The sequence below is a fragment of the Python bivittatus genome, unplaced genomic scaffold, assembly GCF_059951505.1.
Source record: "Python bivittatus isolate LINGU-HERP-01145 unplaced genomic scaffold, Pbiv_v1 ctg000480_np1212, whole genome shotgun sequence".
NCBI classification, from domain to species: Eukaryota; Metazoa; Chordata; class Lepidosauria; order Squamata; family Pythonidae; genus Python; species Python bivittatus.
The window spans coordinates 21677519-21697981 of NW_028277075.1; the positions used below are offsets into that span (position 1 = coordinate 21677519).

Consider the following 20463-nt stretch of genomic DNA (forward strand, 5'->3'; position numbering starts at 1 on the left):
CTACATTCATACTTTTAGTGCAGTTAAAGTATACTTTTAAGCATTCAAAACATAGACCAGTATTACACAGCACTGCTCCTTAACTGAAAGCCAAATTACGTCTTTTAATAAAATCACCTGCCAGTTAATGACCTAAGATGAACATGAACTGAAGTGACAATCTCTATATATTTTCCCCTGATTGTTTCTTCACAGATTTTGCAGTTACCCGGGAAACAAATAAAGCAATAAAGGAATATATAGATAGGACATTTTTTCAGTTTCTAGGTTGTTTGTGCTAAGGATCTTATTTGTAAGGTAATTTTAAATCTGTTCAAAAAAAAAAAAAAAAAGTGCCACAATGCACTATTACGGATATTGTAATGGTAAACTCTGCTGCTCTTTATCAGATGATTTATTTTTCTTAGGAAAATCTAAGACCATTTATTTAAAAGATGATTTAACTAAAACAAAAAGTTGGTTACCTTTGCACCTATATCCTTGTTTAATAACACCCCAAAGCTAAAAAGGTAAGGAAAAACATATTATCATATTGCATTCAAGTTAAACCATAGGTTTAAGCTGTTCTTCAACTCTATTCCAAATTTTAGTTTCACAAAATCATCAAAACTATAAGATGCATGGCTGTTCCTTTTTCAAAAACAATATTTTTCCTCGCTATAATCAGGCAAAAATGCCATGCAGGAAAGCCAATAAAGGAAGAAAGCCTCTTATTCCCAGAATAATTTTTAAAATCTTCCAAAAACAGTATGATATGGTTCATGGCTACAACCTAGAATACTCTGGCAATGCATTTATCTTAGTTAATTATCAACCGTTCTCTACAGTTTTCATAGAATTTATTTCTATGAATTTTAAAATAATTCCATCTTTATTTTGAGGAGGAGCTTGAGCATGTAGTACAGAAGAAAATATATCATTTAGCAGGTATAATGGAGATCAGCTAAAAAGACTCCCAGCATTGGAGTATAGCGATTGAAGAATACACTTTGTTCAAAAAGAACTGAAGCAACAGAAAGGAAGTAAGAGTTACACTGTACGTTAAACATTCCTGCTTAGAAGTCTACATAATGAACTTGGCAATGTTATAGAAAGCATCGGGATTTAAAATTCGTGGAGGAACAAATAAAAACAGCACAGCTATTGGTATGTACTCTCCCAACCAAAGAGGATGAAGCTGCCCAGAAGCAAACGCCAGATCTTCTAAAGTGAAGTTGTAGTGAGGGGAGACTTTAACTACCTGACGTCAGTTGGGAAGAAATTCCACACTTGTCTTTATGACAATTTTTTCCCACAGAAGGTTGAGAAAAGCACAAGAGGATTCTTGACTTCATACTAATCAACAGGGGAGGCTTAGAAAAGAAAGTAGAAGGAGCAGGTGGGAATCATGTAATTCTGGACTCCTTACAATTAGGGAAAACTAAAACTGAGCATAGTCAAACATTCATCTTGGACTTCAGAAAAACAAATGTTAATAAACTCAAGGCAATGATAAGTAGGATCCCACAGCAGGTGAAGCTAAGAGGAAAAGAGACTCAAGATGGATACAAGTTTCTAAAGTAGGATATATCAAAAACACAAAAACACAAACTATCACCAAAAATTCCAATGAGAAAGAAAAACGGAGCACTGTGAAAGAAACCAATGTAGCTATGCAAAAAGCTTGGGGAAGTTCAGGGGGAAAGGATACATACCGAAAATGGAAGCAGGGGCAAATCACAAAGGAAAAATACAAACAGGGAACTGTAGAACTGGTGTCAGGAAAGTGAAAGTTCAGAATGCACCGAGACTAGTAAAGAATGCTAATAACAAAAAAAGCCTTTTCAGATATGTTCAAAAGAAAACAAAAGCTCCACTGCTCAGTAAAAAACATAAAAGAGTAACAGGAAACAAAGAAATGATAGAGCTCCCAAACTCCTACTCTGGTTCAGTATTCTTCAACAACGAAGTATGCATTCTACTAAGAAATAATGAAAGACAAGATGAAGGGCTAAACCTTGAGGCTGATAGAAACACGATAAAGGAATATTGCTTTATTTTGAATGAGTTTAAAGGATACTAAAGTAATATCTATGCATTACCTTTGAGGTATTCTGGAAGAACAGTGAAGGACTAGATGACTGAAAGAGAGAAAATCTGATCTCATCTACAAAAAGCAGGGGCAGGGAAGAGGAAGATCCAGGAGATTATAGATCAATCAGTCTGACATTAATATCTGGGAAGATTTTAGAGAATCCTAAAAATGTAAGTCTGCAAAACACCTTGAAAAAATGCAGTAATTTCAGAAGTTGTCATGGATTTGTTAAGAACAGATCTAGCCAGACTAACCCCATCCCTTTTTTGATTGTAACTTCCATCATAAATTGTGGGAATTGAAAGTACCTATGGCTTGCTGATTGGCAAATTATTTAAATGCGGGATGGATGGCATGACAAATTAATTAGCTTGAAAATCATACTCAAAGAACACTCATCAATGATTCATCACCAAATTCAAGAGAAGTACAGGTAGTCCTTGCTTAATGACTGTCTGTTTAATGACAGTTCAAAATTATGACAACCTCAGAAAGGGTGCTTTACGACCCTTAAAACACTTCCAGCTGTCGTAAAATGTTGCACGTCTGGCCATCGTAAAATATCATGTCACCCCTACCCACCCCCCGCAGTCACATGGCTGCATTTCAGGTGCTTGGCAACTGGCTCACATTTACAACCAGTTGCCAAGTGGCCTGCAATCATGTGATCACCATTTCCAAACTTCTCTGCCGGCTTCCACATTGGAAGCTGGCAGGGAAGGCTGCAAGTGGAGGGGACGCAGTGGTGGGAAGGAACAGACCTCAAATCTTCAAGATTTGAGCTCCGTAACTACCCAGCGCTGGGATGTTTCCCCTCTCCTTTCAGTGCAGGGCAGTTACGGAGCAAAAATCCTGAAGATTTGAGGTCTGTTCCTTCACACCGCTGGGAGATTTCCCCTCCCCCTTCAGCGCTGGGCAGTCATGGACCTCAAAACTCCAGGATTTGAGCTCTGTGACTACCCAGCGCTGGGAGGTTTCCCCTCCCCCTTCAGCACTGGGCAGTTGTGGACTTCAGGTGTTCCATTTACTGCTGAGAGAGGAGAGGGAAAGAGGATGGAGCAAAAGAGCTTGTCTGCTGAAGGATTTCAGCTCTGCATGGAGCTGAAATCCTTCAGCAGACAGCTCTTTCACTCAGTCCGCTTAACAACCTGGGAGATTGCTTAACAACCACAACTCAGAGTGCTTGGATTGCAATTGTTGAGTGAAGCCATCATGTGGGTGTTTCGCTTAATGACCCCTTCGCTCAACGACTGAGATTCTATTTTTTCATTAATGTTTTGGATGGTGAAGGGAGGTGGAGAAAATGCTTATCAAATTTGCAGAATAATAAAAATTAGGGGTTAATAAACCACCAGAAAGAAATAAAAACAACAATCCACTGGGCTTGAGAATGTACTGTAAGTAACAGAATGAAATTTAACAAATATAATTGTAAAGCTATTCACTTAGAAAACCAAAATCAAATACATAGTTACAAGATGGGAGATTATAGGATGTCTGATTTGGCAATGATACTTGCAAAGGAGGTCTTGGAATAGTAGCTAATTACAAACTGAATGATGTAGCTGCAAAGAAGGCAAATGATTTGACTGCAAAGAAGGCACATGGCATTTTAGGCTGCATCAAAAAAGTATAATTTCCAAATCACAAGAAGTAATAATTCCACTTTATTCTGCTTTGGTGAGACTCCATCCTCAAGTACTGTGTCCAATTCTGGGCACCACACTTTAACAAGGATTCAGAGAAATGGAAACAGGTTCAGAGAAGGGCATAAAGATGATCAGAGGACTAGAAACTAACACCTATGAAGAGAGATCAAAGGAGGTGGGTATTTTAGCTTTGAGAAAACATTATTTTTGAGGGACGAGGATATGATAGTACTCTTCAAATACCTGAAAGGATATCACATCGAAGAAAGTCATATTTTTCCTGTCTCATTCCAAAGTGCAGGACATGCAATAATAGACTTAAGTTAAAGGAAGGCAGAGTACTGACTATTAAACATAACTGCTTAACAGTAACAGCAGATCCATGGTGGTGGAACAAACTAACCAAAGTGGTGGTGGTTTCCCCTTCCCTAGATGTATTGAAGTGGAGGTTAGGTAGCCACTGGTTACTTTAATTTGGATTCCTATATGTAGCAAAAGTTGGTCTTGATGGTTTAAATGGCTCCTATGAAATACTATAGTCAGGGATAGTTAAATCTTCTCCCCATGAAGACACCAGGCACTACTGCCATGAATTATAAGTGAAGGCTATGATACAAGAAGTCAACCAGAAATATCTGGAGATTAGTATTGACCCTGAGCAAAAGGTAAGAGCTCTGAGACATCAACATATTAAGCTCCCTCAGGTAAGAAAACAGATGTTTCAATAACCAAACATGTTTCCAGATTTTGAGGACACGTGATGCAGCCATTTTATGGAAGGTGAGCAGGCCTAATCACTGCCTTGAAAGGACATCCAATGGCATGCTATTGAATTCCATGATGGAAAGATGCCTCCATTGAATCAGATCTTTGGATAATCTGGTGTCGGTCAGCAGCAACTTTTCAGGATTACATATATTCAGAGGACTCAGAGCTCTACAGCTGAAACTGAAAACCTCTAAAATTTGACCTGAAACCTTATTCATGAAAACCATGCATCTCATAACTAGGGTATGGCTTCTTCCCATTCTGGCACTTAACCGTAATTAAAGTATTAAAAGTACAAAAGATGAAGTGAATTCCACCATGGTAACAGAAAGCTGGAGTTAATATTGCAACCAAACATTTCCTGATAACAGTTTGTTACACACATCATGTAATATAATTTTACTTTTCAAATACCCCCTACCCCCAAGCTTACAAATCCAGCACAGTTGTCACAGAATGTTGGCTTTAGGTAAGTGGTCTCCTGGAAATTGTGGGCAAAGCCAAGGCCTAATTTAGAATAGATTGAACTGGCCCTCATGAAGTAGGCTGTTATTTCATCTCTGCTAATCAGACCTTCCCTGCAAACAAGGAAAAAACTAAGGTCAATTGAGGCTTAAAGCTGCTAAAGCAGAAGGCGTTAACAGTGTCTCCCCCCTCTATTTCAATTCAACCACACATCTGCCAGCTCATTAATATAAAAGCACTAATTCATTTTCACAGCAAAGAATATCTAGAAGTACATTAAACACACACACACCCTGCATGATCCTGTCAAGTAGATCACGAGGGCTCCTTCAGAATTCTTCAAAACCAGCTTGAGAAGCAGCCTTCACAAACAAGCCTGAACACACTGTACAATTATCAACACAAAGGAGCAGGCCAGGGGAATAATTGCCAGCACCATACCTTCAAATTGCCCTTTATGAATTCTAAGTCTGTTTGGGACAATGAATAAGCTTAAAGGAGGAGGAAAAATGCACTGTAGGCATCCTTTAAATATGAAAGCATTTATAACCTCTTGCTCTAAGGTACATTATTTGAAGCCAAGCAAGAGAAGCAAGCTTTTCACTGATGTTATCAAACAATCACGCAAAGGAGTAGTAGACAAGGCTTGTCAATTGGCCAGAAGCTCAAGGTATGATCTTGAGAATCCCATCCTCAGTGAGAACCAGACTTCAATGGCAAGAATAAGGAGGCAATATAAGTATATACACCCTATAACACATCATGTTACAAGTCCAACACTTTCTTGTTTGAATAATGATACATGTATTCACGATAACTGAGGAACATACCTGTCCTTATCCATTATGCAGAAGGAGAATGGAAAGCTTGCAGCAATCTTCTCAAATTCTTCTTGAGAAATATATCCATCCTGATCATGGTCATAATTTTTAAAAACAGACTGCATGAAGTAAGAAGAAAAGCTGAAGTTGAAATACGTCAAACATCACTTACAGTTCCTGAAATGACTAGGAAACTGGATTCCATTGCCTACATTGTCCCTCCAATTCTGTGAAATAGCACTTAATATACAAATAGCTAATACAGATTTGTAGTGGTTTCATTTTAAAATGCTTTTTAGTATAGTGTCATATAATGCAAAAAAAAAAAAAAAAAACCCAAATGGGCATTTCTCCTTAAAAAAGTTATCTGGCATTTAAAAGTGTTTTGACTGATATTTAGCTTCTGCACTTTCTACTGATGTATAGGTTCTCCACTTAGCCTTCTGCAGAAGCGTGAGTGTGTCTACACACACACAAACACACAACATGCAGCTCGGTCAAGTACTTAAAGATTTCACATAAATTACTCAACTTGGCAAAGGGTTTAGTTGTGACATCACTAAATACTTCTTTTTCTGCAGTGCTATTCCTTCTTTCACTTCAAATGTTAAACTGCTATACATCCATTCCACCATTTTCTCTCTTTCTGAATTTATGCACCATGATTTTCAAGTTACATTTTTCAAAGTTATGTAGCCAGGTCTGAGATTTGCAATCATGTGTTAAAAAGAGTGTTCATTTAGGTTACTCCACAGTACATTTCCAGAGGTTTGTTTCATAGGGAGCTGCTAGCAGAAAAGTTCCCTCACATCATGAGTTGAGACCAAGGGCTAAACTAGACAATGCACAACAGCTTATCATACAGCCCAATGTCCAGATTTTATTTACTGTAAGTACATAATGGCCTAATACACATGGGGTTGGTAGTATATGGGTAGGGGATAGCCATAAGTTTCTCCCCAGCCTCTTTGTTTGTGAAGTGCTTTCACAGGAGTTTCCAAACAGAAGGACTGGAAGGAAACAAAGTAAATGTAAAGGAAGTTAATAAGATCCAGAACACAATAGTGGTATAAATAACATATTATTTTCTAGTAATATCCTAATGGAAATGGGAATTCTGCTATGAATGCATTAATTACCATAACCAATATACTATGAATCAGGATTCAAAAGGCTGCATAAAACATTTATAATAAATATACAACATACTTACATCTACCATTCTCTGAACGTGCTTACTAATTATCTTTGGATCAGGTTTGGGGGCAATTCCAGATGCCCAATCTGCTACGACTGGGGGTTTACAAGGTGTCAAAGGCTAAAAAAGTAAAATACATTTACATATTTATTGAAGAAAAGCATTCATAAATGTTTAAAAGCAGTTACATGTTTAGAATATTACAATCTTTAGTATGGAACAAGTAAGCATTATTAAAGTGAAACTGCCAGATAGTTTGGGTAAATCAACTTTATGTAATATTTTTCTCTTACATAATTTATGCAGAGTTGCTGAGAGTTGGGTAGCACATAATTTTAATTAATAATTATTCATATTATCAAAACTACACTTTCATTAATACTCTGAGCCTGGAAATCTCAGTCCAGAAGAATGCTAGATAGCATCATTAGCCACTGCCGTAGATTAGAGTACTTCTTGTGAGGCAGATTGTCTTTGAAAGGGGCAAAAAGGGGATCATCAGTTGGTGGCTCATAATCCATCCTCCTCTTTTTTCAGCCACTTGCAAAGCCTGCATGCTAGGGGCTGCCCTTCATTTTTTAAAAATTGCTTCTGAAGGAGCACAGTAATGTTACCAGGCATTACTGGGGGAAGGAACAATTTTATGGTCACAAAAGCAAATTTGGAGACCACCCAATCCTGTGATACAGAGAAGACAGATTCAGCTTTAGGGGGTCTCTTAAGAATATATCTGTAACTATCATCCCCTGCCATTATTGCTGATCATGTGAGGGCTAGGACTGGCCCTTTTCCAAGGTACTGCTGATCTTGTGAAAAAGAGACTCCAATTCAGAAGTCTCTAAACTTAGATATTTTGTGATTGGGGGTATCTCCTATTTATGATTCCATTAGCACATGCAGCCCTAATTCTCTTTTGACAGCCCTTGGAGACACTTCTGGCCATGATTGCTGAAAATGATGGCACAGTTAAAGACTATTGTATAAGTCCTAAAATATTTTACTAGCATGGCAATATTTTTGCTTGTACTTATCATATCTTCTGGTTGTTATACTTATCAATAAATATATACAATAAGTACATAAATAAATAACAATTAAAAAAATAACCCCTTTAAATTTCCTCCAAAATTCTCCTCTCACTCACCGTGAGACCCTCTTCTCCTCAAAAATGTTAAGTGAGGTCTTTAGTGACTAGAAGGTTGTCAAGCCCTGTTCTAGCACACTGACTTGCTAAGGTAAGTTTTTTTTGTTACTATTGCACTTTGAGGCTGAATTGGTTTTGATTGCCTGTTACATTCTGCCCTAAATGGTATATATCTTAGTAGACAATGCTGCTATTTTTACTGAAACATATAACTGGAATATATTTGTACTGCACTTATTGAATAGATTACTATTATGGGCTATATTAAATTATTATAATTGTTGTTGTTGTAATTTAAGTATCTCTACATCCTGTTTTGAAGTAAAAAGTTCTTACTGCAGCCCGGTGATTTCTTGGCTCTCGTGCATATGAAAATTCATAAATTTCATCTTCCGTATAGTAAAGGTCAAGTGACAACTGAAAATGAATATAAGAACAGTTTTATCTCCAAAATGCTATAACCTTCTCCAGAAATGTTGTCTTTTGTGAATTTGTGGTCTCTAATATACCACAAACAACTAGATATCCCAAGCCTGGACATTACAAGCAACAAAAAATGAACACATTTTTCCAGCACTTATCCGTACATATTCCAATGCTGTTGGTGAGAGTAGAGCAAATCTGAGAGCTTCTGGTACCAGCAACTGATTGACTTCCCTGAAGCAATTTATTCAAAATCTACTCTCATTTTAAATATTTTTCTGGAAAAAAATTACTGGAAATGCAAGCAGTGGCAAAATAGTTCAGGTTCTGCTTTGGAGGAAAATGACCCACTTTCAAATCTTAATAGATTACATATGAGGATTTTCAGGCTCATGGGATGTATTCCATAAAGACTTTCCAATTCAATCAAATATCCTCCTGTCAGCCCTTATCCTGTGACATGCCACTTCTCATATGTTCATTTACTAGTTGAAATATTAGGAAAGACAAGTATATAGTCCTTCCCCCCACCCCACCTCCCCTGTTCAGATGTTTTCTAGAAATTATTTGTATATCACAACAGGGAGGCAGGAGAAGGCAAATTAAGATATCATTTTCATTGTTCCCACAATCTTCCCATTTGACCGCTCAAGCTGATGCAGAGAGGTAAGTGTGGGGGGGGGGGGGGGAGAGACAGAGAGAGAGAGAAGGTTTGAGTTAGTTACAATAAAAGAATAGGATATGTACAAATCCCAGTACGCAATCTCGAACCATTTTCTCCCAAAGGAGCATGGTATGATTCCACTCACTATTGTTAAAATTATTCACAACTGAAATTCAAATCAAAGCACAAGCTTCTCATAGCTACAGTGAAACAGGAATGGGAATGAAGGAGACAAGAGAGGCTAGTCCATTCTTCCCCAATCTGTTTACACCCATCTTAGGAATTCTGGGAGTTCTGGTCACCTGGATACACCTGGAGGGTACCAAGCTGGAAAAGGCTGAGCTAGAGTAATTATCAAAGTGCTAAACTCCAGTCAGCATTACATCCAGTCTAGCTCAGGAATACCCTGATTTTACATTTTAACTACTGTATGGTTTGGATTCATTTCAGCCACTAAATTGAGCATTTAAAAATATTAACAGTATTTTTAAAGGAGCACTAGTGGCATTTAGAATCCTATTTCATTTTTCACAATAAGTTATTTATATTTATACTTTCACTTAGCTTTGCATTAGCATTGTGAAAGATTACAATCTATTAATTTTGAGCATATCATGATTTTGCTGAAATATAATTAGAAAAATATTTTTAAGATTAAAGTCTTAGACCCAGTTCAGATCTTAGCACCACAGTCAAAATCTGTTTTCAAAAATTTGAAGCACAAAGCTTCAAAGTATTAATAATGTTGAACTAGCTTCTTATGCTGATCAACTACATTGTGTTCATTATCCATTATTCAGCTACTGTCCACTCAACATTCAGTGAGGGAACACTGGCATGGATATTACGCAAACTAGTTGACAGGATACAATTCTGTAACTCTAAACCTTCATATCTGTAAAAATCCAAGATAAGTGAAAGCCATTTTGGCGCTAACTAAAGTATGGCAGGAGGTACCATAGTACTAAGCAACATACAGTAATAGCTGGATCACAAGGCAGTGAAGCCAAAGACTCTTATCCTTATGCAGAAAACAAATTAACATTGTTTTTAAAAAATGAAAGGGTTTACTTTCTATCAGTTCAGTATTTGCATTGTATAGAGCTGAACAGAGACTTTCAAAGTATAATGTTCTACCTATTTAAAATAGCTCAGCCTGGTTTAACTTTAAAAAAAGTGAAAGCAGAATACATAAAATACATTCTATAAATAGACACTTACTGTAAGGAGATGGACAAGATCTTTGTTAGCTTCCAGAGGGGGACCCATCTCCTGCAGCTGTATCAGTTCATTGACGTGATTGTACAAAGAATACAATTTGTGCATATTAACTCTTTTATCTTCCAAGTAATCTGGCATAGCTTCATAAAGGGAAATTAAATCTTTCAGATGTACCCCAAGAATAGGGATTTTAAAGTTACTGCACTCATTATAAGCACGTCTGTAATTATCATAGTTCCTACAGGATGACAGCAGTTCAGTCATTTCATTGAATATCTAAAGGCAAACCAACAAAAGCAAATTCAGTCAATTTTGTTCTTAATTTGGGATCACTTTAGTAACATGTAATAAATAAATTATTCTAGCATGTTTGCCATGAACGCACAAGTATAACAACTATGTTTTGATATAATACCAAGTCATATTTAAGCATAATAAGAATAAACTCACAAACTCCCCTCTTTGGACATAACTGCAAGGAGGTAGTTAAAAGTCTCTGCTTCCAATTTAAATTAACTGCTGCTATAGTCAATTGAAAGTCAGCTTCACAAATTAGAGTTTAAGTTGTCATATTTAAGATTAAGCTCACTTACCCAGATTCCCATGCAGTTAATCTAAAATTTGAAGTTCTCCTTCCCACAGAGTCACTATGACATGTTCTGATAATTTTAAATTATGGCTTAGCATTATAGTCATTTGAGACATATATTCAACCATTTTGCAGTCTTATACCACAATCCTATATAGACAATCTCTTGTTGAAAATAAAGTTTCAGCGGCAAACTTTTGACTAGAACAACTTAATCATTATTTCCAAACTGGTGGATGGAATAATAAATATTTATTAGGTTCATCATCATGAGGGCAGTATCATTTGTTAATAAATCTGACACTATATTGGTGAATGGTCTTATCTGCTCTTACAGCTGAAATACGTTATATGAATTAGGGCTGTGCAAATCATTCACTGGAATGAATCATTAAGTGGCCAAAGATGTTGTCCAACCTGTGGCTCAAGGGGTTGAAATGGCAAGATATCATTTCAGCATATGACAAAGACACTTCCATGGAATTGCCACCAAAATGAAGTAACTTGGCAACAGAAGACAGTGCCTAAACATTTGGAACAGCATGTTCAGAAAGTCATTGTTCACTTTCCCCAGTGCCTCTCTAAATTGCTTGCACAGTCTTAATATGAATATTGTGGAATAAACAAAAAAACAGGAAAAAGCAGAGCTAACCTTATGGATGTCATGAGGAACATGAGAACTAGTTTCTTTAAGTCTAGAGATGGAACTGTGACAAAGACCTCCTATCACAGCCATTAATGTGTTGAAATTCTGCAACTGATGAAGTTTCTGTATTAAAAAAAGACCAGTAAAATAGTTTGATGTGAAATATACAATTTTTGATTAAGATACTTGAAATGGATATTATCTCAATATGATTTAAAGCATTTTTTTTCCAATATAGTTTTAAAAACCACACATTTTATTCAGCGTTAGTAACAATATTTTGCTTGGTAGTTGCCTCGAGTTGGGCAAATGCTTTTCAAGTTTCAAAACCTTTTAATGTTGACTTTCCCCCCCACTCCCCATAGGAAACATGATCTGATGAAATAAAAGAACCAGGCCTAGCATCAGTATCTAATATAAACAGGTGGATACCAAGCCATATGGTCTAAGAGATCCCCACCCACCAGGCGTATGTTTATCTTGCCTGGTTCCTTTTCCTTTATTTCTATGGACAGTGGTACCAATGTTCTTGGATCCAAATGGCAGCCTTTGTGCATTTCTCACAGTGCAATATTCAGTATTAGCCCATTCAGCCCCATTCCAACAATGCTGGCAACGTCAGTTAAGCTTGTTCAAAAAGGGAAATGAGTGATCACTGCAGCACTACTAAGGACTCCATTAGCAGCAGACACTGATAGCCTTGTTGGGGTGTGGCGGTGATGGGGAGTTGAATATTACACCAATTACTAAATGAACAAGTGAAGACTAAACCAAACTCAAAACCATTCATAACTGAGCTGACCTGGGCCACATGAATGAACTTGATGAATACTTCAGCTCGAAGCTGTGGTGTTGGTCGATTTAATACCATTAGTTGTACCCACTGTGAAATACCATTACAAAGAGTGATTGAGCGTTCCATTGTGGGATTGTCCTTCACACATCCATTTATGATGTAGTTTTGATAATCTGGAAACTTCAGGTAGAGTAACCGTTAATCGTCAGCTACAAGCAAATATAGTTTTACATAAAATTATTCTATATAACTTCCACTTAGCTTATGAAAATCTAAACAGAGTTATTAAAATATAAACTGAAGCTAGCTAGCCAGCTTTAAACAACAATAGTCTAAAAAACTAATTAGAAAATCTCTTGCCAGTGCTGTAAAACCCTTAAAGGTGTATATGGTGGACATAAAATAGTTCCATGTAGCACAGAGTATTTTCACATGTAAATTCCTACATTATTTTAAGAATCTCCATGCAGAAACTTCCTAATGGTGTAGCTTCATGAAAACCATCTAATCAAATCAGATCCTTGCTTTATTCATAATAAATGTACAAATCAATTTCTATACAGATGGAGATTCACCCTCTATTTTTACATCCAAGATCAGCTGTGAAGTACTTTGCCTGATTTAAAATGCCCTCCTCTGGCACTTATAACATTTGACATATCTGCTATGGAGGATGAACCCTTGAACAAAAACAAAGGAACAAAATATGGACACCAGTATGAAATATGCTTTCCAGAAGCAAATGCTTATTTAGCAAACGAACATCACTGCATAAAGTAGTTCTTTGATTTTACGTAAACAAAATTATCTCAGTATTTAATGCTGTTGTGCAACTGAGTGGTATGTTCAATGCAATCAAAACTCCTTTTTTTTCAATAAGGCATTGTTGTTCTTAGCCAATAACCATTAAACTAAATGAAAAAATAGGCATTATATAAGCTTAAACATCAATTTTGTGCAAATGGATTGCTGCTTACATGAGATGTGACTTCAGCTTCCATGACTGTTAGATTTTAACTAAGCACATGAGAAAAGTTCTGAAACAAGGGTTTAAAATAAAAAGTACTGATGCATGACTAAGTGAGAACTTTTACAGTTTGTTCTCTGAACTGCTAAACTTACATATGAGGAGACAAGTATATGTTGATTCTTTGACCAGGTACTCATTTCACAGCTTTGAAGCAATTTGGCTACGCATTTTCAAGCAAAAGGGAATAAAGAACCAATATTCATAAATGATTTTTCCCTGCTTAGAAACTACATGTAGTCCTTGACTTACAACCATTTGTTTAATGATCATTCAAAGTTACGATGGCACTGAAAAAAGTGACTTACAACTGGTCCTTTCACTTACGACTGTTGCAGCATCCCCGCAGTTATGTTATCAAAATTTGGGTGCCCGGCAACCAGCATGTATTTACAACAGTCGCAGTGTCCGAGATTATGTGATTGCCATTTGTGACTTTCCCAGGGATCTTCCAACAAACAAAGTCAATGGGGGAAGCTGGATTTGGTTAACGACTGTGTGATTTGGTTAACAACCACAGCAAAAAAGGTTGTAAAATCAGGCACAACTCACTTAACTACCACATCACTTAGTGATGGAGGTTCCGGTCCCAATTTTGGTTGTAAGTCAAGGACTACCTGTAATCCTATTCCATTTTTGCCTTCCTGATGAATAATATTAGTTTCGCTGGGTTGTACCTCTATAAACTAGTATTTTGGTCCCCATGGGCTCAGTGTGGCCAGTTACATTTGTTTTTGAGCCTGCCAAGCTTCCTGGCCCACCTGATTTTATGTTATTAGTCTTAATCTCAATGGAAGAATTTTTCCCCAAGCCTAGGTACTGCAACTGGTAGGATGAGAAGGAGCCACAGGCTAAGTGATGAGGCTTCATGACTAGAGGAAAACACTTCTACTCATGCAAAACAGGACATGTGATTTTGCCAACCACTCCTACTTACTCCAATCCTCCCTTCCAGACAGGCCTTCCTTCTATATGGTATATGGACCACAATGCAACCAGAAAAAGATTTGGCAAATTTGGGTGTGTTGCCTTGCACAAGCAGAAGCACTTTCTACAAGAGCAAACCTACCACAGGATGCAGCCATTTACAAATGTATTTCCTTCCTTCCTTCCTTATCTACCAACCATTTATTCCATTTATCCAATCACAATCCAACAAGACTCTTGGCAACTCATAAGATATGCACAACATCTAAAATATTCAAAGTATATTATATATAAAAACATCCACAGTTAAACCATTAAGAGTGGTATGGAAGAAAGCCAGTCATGCTGAATAATAACTTCAGTTGACTGTACTCAAGCATGTTAAAACCACACAAACACATAAACAGTGTAATTTGTTCTAAGAAAGATCTGTTTCCAACATTTTTCTGAATGATATCAGGGAGGGGGCCAGTTAACTTTCAACCAACCAGATCTCAAGCTGATACAGAAAATAGGCACTACTACTGAAAGGTACACGTTCTAGCTTTGCCCCCCACCGTACCTGTTGCTCCCAATATGACTGCATTGATTGGACCAATTTTAATTCCAGACCTAATGGGAAGGAGATACTTCTAAAACCTGCAAAGGTTTGACTAACAAATGTGCTCTGTATTATAAACATAATAGTTAATATTTAAGAACTGTGCTTGCTAAAAGAAAGCCTTTCCTTATAACTTCCATACCTTCCGTAATAAAATTGTTCAACTAATTCTTCACTGCAATTTGAATTATTTACCTTTGTGTTCTATTGGAAAAATGTAAGTTAGACAACAGGTCACTGGATACTATTAAGAGTGCACCACTTTACACTCAACATAATCTCTTTCCTTGCTCTCAGATATGTAAGAATTAAGTGGAAAAAATTATTCAGCTTCAGTACCATTACGTCCTTAAAGTTCCTTTCATCTTTTCACATTGAATTATCTTGCTACGTGCATTATTCAAAGAAACTACATAATTAACTGATAAAAAGTCATTGGCTCACTGATATTCGTCGGAAGGACTTGAATTCAAGGTAAGTGAGATGATCGGATAACTCCTCTGGTTCCAGATGATCAAAGAGTAGTGAAACTTTTCGTTTCTTACTGCTGTTGGATTTTATTCGCTGGGTTACCTTCCTGGACCAATCTCGAGCATTTCTTTAGAAAGAGGGAAAAAGAAAAAGCAAGTTTTATCTGCACAAATATTTATTAATGCATTCCTTTGTCTCAAAATCATGCAAATGGTAACAACTAAAGGAAGTGCTTCTGTAACACTGAACAGCTTCTAGCATATTTATCTTATATCTCTATAGCAAATGAATCTAAAATGGCAAAATTATGTGTAATTGAATGATGAGAAGTTAGAAATCATATCCTTTTATCCAATAAGGTATCACCATCTGACTTAATTAGCAGATTAATTTTGTAGTACTGCTAGAAAATGGATTTCAATTCACAGCATGAATTTCTGGAATTAGCTAAAATCAAGCTAAAATCATACAATATGTAACTTTTGTAGCACAGTATAGCTTTCTGATTTTATCCATACAGAGGTTTCTTAAATATTTGTTTGTGTGGATTAATATATTACATATGTTAATAGCAAAAAGTACTGTATTCCTAGCTACATCTAAAGCATCCTACAAATGCCACATAGTTTTTTGTTGTTTTTTTCTACCTTGGTTCAAATTGGTGCACTAGTTATTATGGAGCCTATAAGCAAACACACCAGCTTCTTGTACAACAATCATATGTGTGTCTGCTCAGATACAGTGGTTGAGTTAGTAACCCATATCTTGTTACATTGCCCATTGTACCACCCGTGGTCTCTGGCACTCATAGACCTCCAACTGTCAGAAATTTTAGTTATCTCTCTGATCAGGCAATTTCAACCTTCCTTCTGCAAGACCTAACTTGGACACTCTATAAAGGTTGCCAAGTGTAGAGAGTAAGGAAGATGACCTGGAAGGAAATATGCAAGAACTGTTACCTAAGCAAAGAGGGCTGAAACATTTTTTAAGCCCTAGGAAACAAGTTAATATTCAGAAGTAGCTCAGGTAGATACTTCCCTGATTCATGGGGGGTACAAGAAAGGGAAAGTACAGCACAATCAGATTTGCAAGATTCTGTTACTACAGTCTATAAAATGTAGTTCTGGTCTTCCTGTGAGTTGATGTCCTGATGTGGTCTACCTACTAGGGCTGACACCAAGGTTCTAACAATAACTATGGCTTGCAAAAGCCAGTTGATATCCTCTTCTCATTATTAATTGTTTCAGGTTTAGTTTTCTGTATTTTAAATTTTATACTTGTATTTTATTGGCTTGGGATAATAAACAAATAATTTAAAAGGCCTAAAACTCTTCTGGGAAGAAAAAGATTAATAAACAAAAATAAAAACTTGATGCAAAAATGATAGGCCATTTTACACACATATCAGAGTCTTCTGCTTCAGACTCCAGTTATTACATGAATATTTTTTAAGAACACTCACAAATTGCATGTTATTGATAGTGCAATCAAATGTCTATAGGTCTACTCAGAGCTGGCACTGAGTTTAATTGAAACAATAGGGAAATAAATATTGGATTGTAACCAGAGTATCGCATGTAATTTAATTTCCCAACTGATGTGTACTAGGAAAGACCTGATTTTAGATTGTGGAGTTTACTTTAACTAGAGAAGACTGACATCTTCTAATCTGAGCCTGACAGATCATTACATCTAGAATTACAAAAAAATTCACTTCAGAAAATGAATGGCCCTCAGGCTCCTTTCATACCAAAATCTATACATGATTGTCATTCATTTTCTTCATTTCAGCAAAGTGCTTTGTGGGAAAGGAGGAAAAGATTTAGTCTCTTGTTCCTTTTTTTTTTTTTTTTTTGCCTGCCACTAGCGTTAACATCTCATCTCCAAAGTTTTTGTCTGCCACAAGTCATAATTAATTGGTGCAATATCCTTGTTGTGATTACAGGATGGGTACATAAATTTGCAGAGGTAACTGTCAACCACTGATCAATAACCCTAACCCAGGACTCATTTGTTTGTTTAACAGCTTTTTTAACCTGCTCAGTCTAAAAGGACACTGGGCAGCAAACAACACAGAAAAAAACACATAAAAGAAAACAATCCAGTCTCATAACATTCAGTATAATTGTGACAGGACAACTTAGAGGGATGGAAATGAACAACAGTTACCTCAGGAAAAAGGAGAGAAATGAGCATCTTCTAGGCCCCTGATTTAAGGCTGCAGTTTACAAAAGTCAGGGAATATTTAGGAAAAACAAGCAGAGCATTGTTTCCTGGAGAGATCCTTTATTTGAATGTTTTTTTAGTAAAAAAACTTGCAATTAGATTTTCAATTTATTTTAATGTGAATGCTGGTTACAATATTCATTTGTCTCTGATAACATGTCTCTGTTTATGGTTCCTATATAAGCTGAATCCTTGTATGGTTGATCTACAACTTTATATCAGAATGCTCTCAAATAGGAGCAATATCTGTACTAACTCAGGATGTATTGAGAGTCTGTGACCTAATTTCTGCCCAGTTCTAATAAAGGCCACCTGAACACTATTCAATACCCTAATAATTCATGGATATACGTCAAAATTGTATCTTATACAAAAATATCAAACTATAGTAATGCCTTGATTTAAGGGACCTCCAGGTAATGGACTTTGACTGCAACAGACACATTCGTAATTCAGACTTTATTCGAAAATAAAAGAAGTACACTATTTCAGGAGTCCGTCCAAACAACTGACATAATTTACATCATTTGCTTCATGCAACAGTAGCTTTTACATCATTTTCATCAATTTACAATCATTAAAAAAGTTAACTGTGTCATCACACAAATGGCATCAAGTACAAAAACTATGTCAATTTGGATTTAATGGACATTCTGGTTTACCAGAATCTCTTCCCCTCACATGGTCTATTTCAGAGTCTTACTGCATTTTATATGTTTAATTAAGCTATATCAGCAATTCCAGCCTTTTCATTTATACAGATCAGTAGTATATCATTACTGAAAAATTCTAAGAACTCTCATGTAAGTCAGGAATCTACAGGGTGCAATCTGTAGCCACCATGGTATATAGGACTATCTTAGGTGATGTCCAAAGGACACCAACATTACATAAAAATATTTTAAATTAAAAAGTAAATTAAAGTGGCCTGAATCATATGAGAGTACCATATCTCATAAAAAGTCAGTGTCCTTGCCTAAAATCTTGCAAGATTTGGGAACATTTATTTTGATTAATGAGACCACCTGCAACTATCAGTTATCTGTGGTCCCAAACAAACATCAGTAGGAAAAAAAATTAATACAGCTTTAACTGAAAAGCATGGCTCTACTTGATTTGTTTGTAACTAACCTGGCTTCTGATCTTTCTAATACTGATTCAAATTTCCCTCTTCTATACATGTAGCTAAAACAGTATGACCTATATATAACAAGGAAATATAAACAGACATAGGGTAATTATGTGGTTTACAGATATATGAAAACTGTTTTTAAAATCCATAGAGAACTCAGTGGTAGCTCACTGGAACAGATTGCTTCCATAGACATGATTTTATAGTAAATGCTGATGATTAAAAATCCTGACAATTTGGTGGGAAGGGCTGTGAAATGAATGACTAAATAAGGAGAAGGGATGAAGAAGTACTTATAGCCAAAACTATTTTTAAAATATTCTCATGGATAAAAATGAGAGCTGACCATAAACATCAAGTGAAAGAATAAAGAAAAGTTTTAATGTTGATGAAATTAGATGCAGATAAATCCCCTCTATGTCCAAAGGGAGAAATTTTTTTAGAAGAAATTATGGGGGGGAAAGGAACCTTTTAAACAAAATACCACATACTTTATTGTATGTTCCTACTTTTATTCTTTTTTATTTCTAACTCATCACTCTTTTTAAATCTCCAATCTCAAACAGCAAAATGTACTGCTTTACTGCACTGCTTAATAGCTGCAATCCTAGTACTTTAAAAGTGTAAAAAAAGAATCAGGTTCAGCAGAGAGTTTCAAATGGGATTAAACTGATTTTACATTCAGGACTTCTGTTTTTATGTGGGTTTGGAAAGGGCTGATTGTTTGTTACTTTCAGCTGGTTAAAATTGAATTTTTCAAGATTTGTTGTGGTAGTTGTTGTTCTTTTCAGTTTAATTCAGAATAAAATCCTGATTTGACAGCTTATATGTATGTCTTTTCTACACAGATTATTTCTTATAATTACTACAGATATACAAACTAAAAAAAGAAGGTATGGTTTTAATCACTACCATTTAATCATATGAAAAAGTCATTTCATACAAAAAAGAAGCTAATTCCTCCCTATTTCTCTCTCTCTCTCTCTCTCTCTCACACACACACACACATACCAATGGCCATATAAATTATGTATTTGGGATTCAATAGCGTTTCTCCAATAAACTAAGGCATTGACACTCACATTTGAGATGTGTCAATTAGGCGACAGTGTAACTCCTCACCATTAGCTTTCACCAATTCCTGAAATTCCTCCATAGTGTTTGTAAGATTGGAATCTGTTTTAAACATGACCCAGAATTCTCTTATCCAATACCTGTGTACAAAAAAGGAAAAAAAAATAGTTGTACTTACAATTTTATACATAAATAACTGTAAACTGCAGTCCTTTATCTCAAGAAACAATATGTATTCCAGATTTTCTTTACAAACTTAGCATCATTTCTTCCAAATAGTAAAATTGGGAATGTACTGATGAATGTAGTTTCTTAGTCAGCTGGCATAACTCAGACATTGGGATGGAATGGAATGAGAGGAGTCAAGGACAGAAGCATCTCCTCAGCCCCCAGCATGAGCATGGGAAAGCGAAGAAGATGAGACTGATGATTGATGTCAGGTTAAGCCCAAGAAACTCCATGAGACAGTTCTGGAACAGCTCAGTTACTTTATTAGCTCACACCTGCTAGACAGAATCTCGCCAGACTAACTCTAAACTCCCCAAGC

General features: G+C 36.2%; 1 protein-coding gene across 1 annotated transcript in view; it reads right to left on the minus strand.

Moving 5' to 3' along the window:
• The window catches only part of RASGRP1 (RAS guanyl releasing protein 1), a 55715-nt gene that overhangs the window by 14261 nt on the left and 20991 nt on the right, over window positions 1–20463 (minus strand). Inside the window, exons 5-14 of the mRNA XM_088145057.1 lie at window positions 19925–20056; window positions 15458–15611; window positions 12465–12638; window positions 11669–11785; window positions 10428–10703; window positions 8456–8536; window positions 6991–7095; window positions 5787–5896; window positions 4925–5069; window positions 465–501 (exon numbers count right to left, since the gene is read on the minus strand). Coding sequence (XP_088001183.1) covers window positions 465–501; window positions 4925–5069; window positions 5787–5896; window positions 6991–7095; window positions 8456–8536; window positions 10428–10703; window positions 11669–11785; window positions 12465–12638; window positions 15458–15611; window positions 19925–20056 — 1331 coding nt within the window. The remainder of the gene's footprint in view (window positions 1–464; window positions 502–4924; window positions 5070–5786; window positions 5897–6990; window positions 7096–8455; window positions 8537–10427; window positions 10704–11668; window positions 11786–12464; window positions 12639–15457; window positions 15612–19924; window positions 20057–20463) is intronic.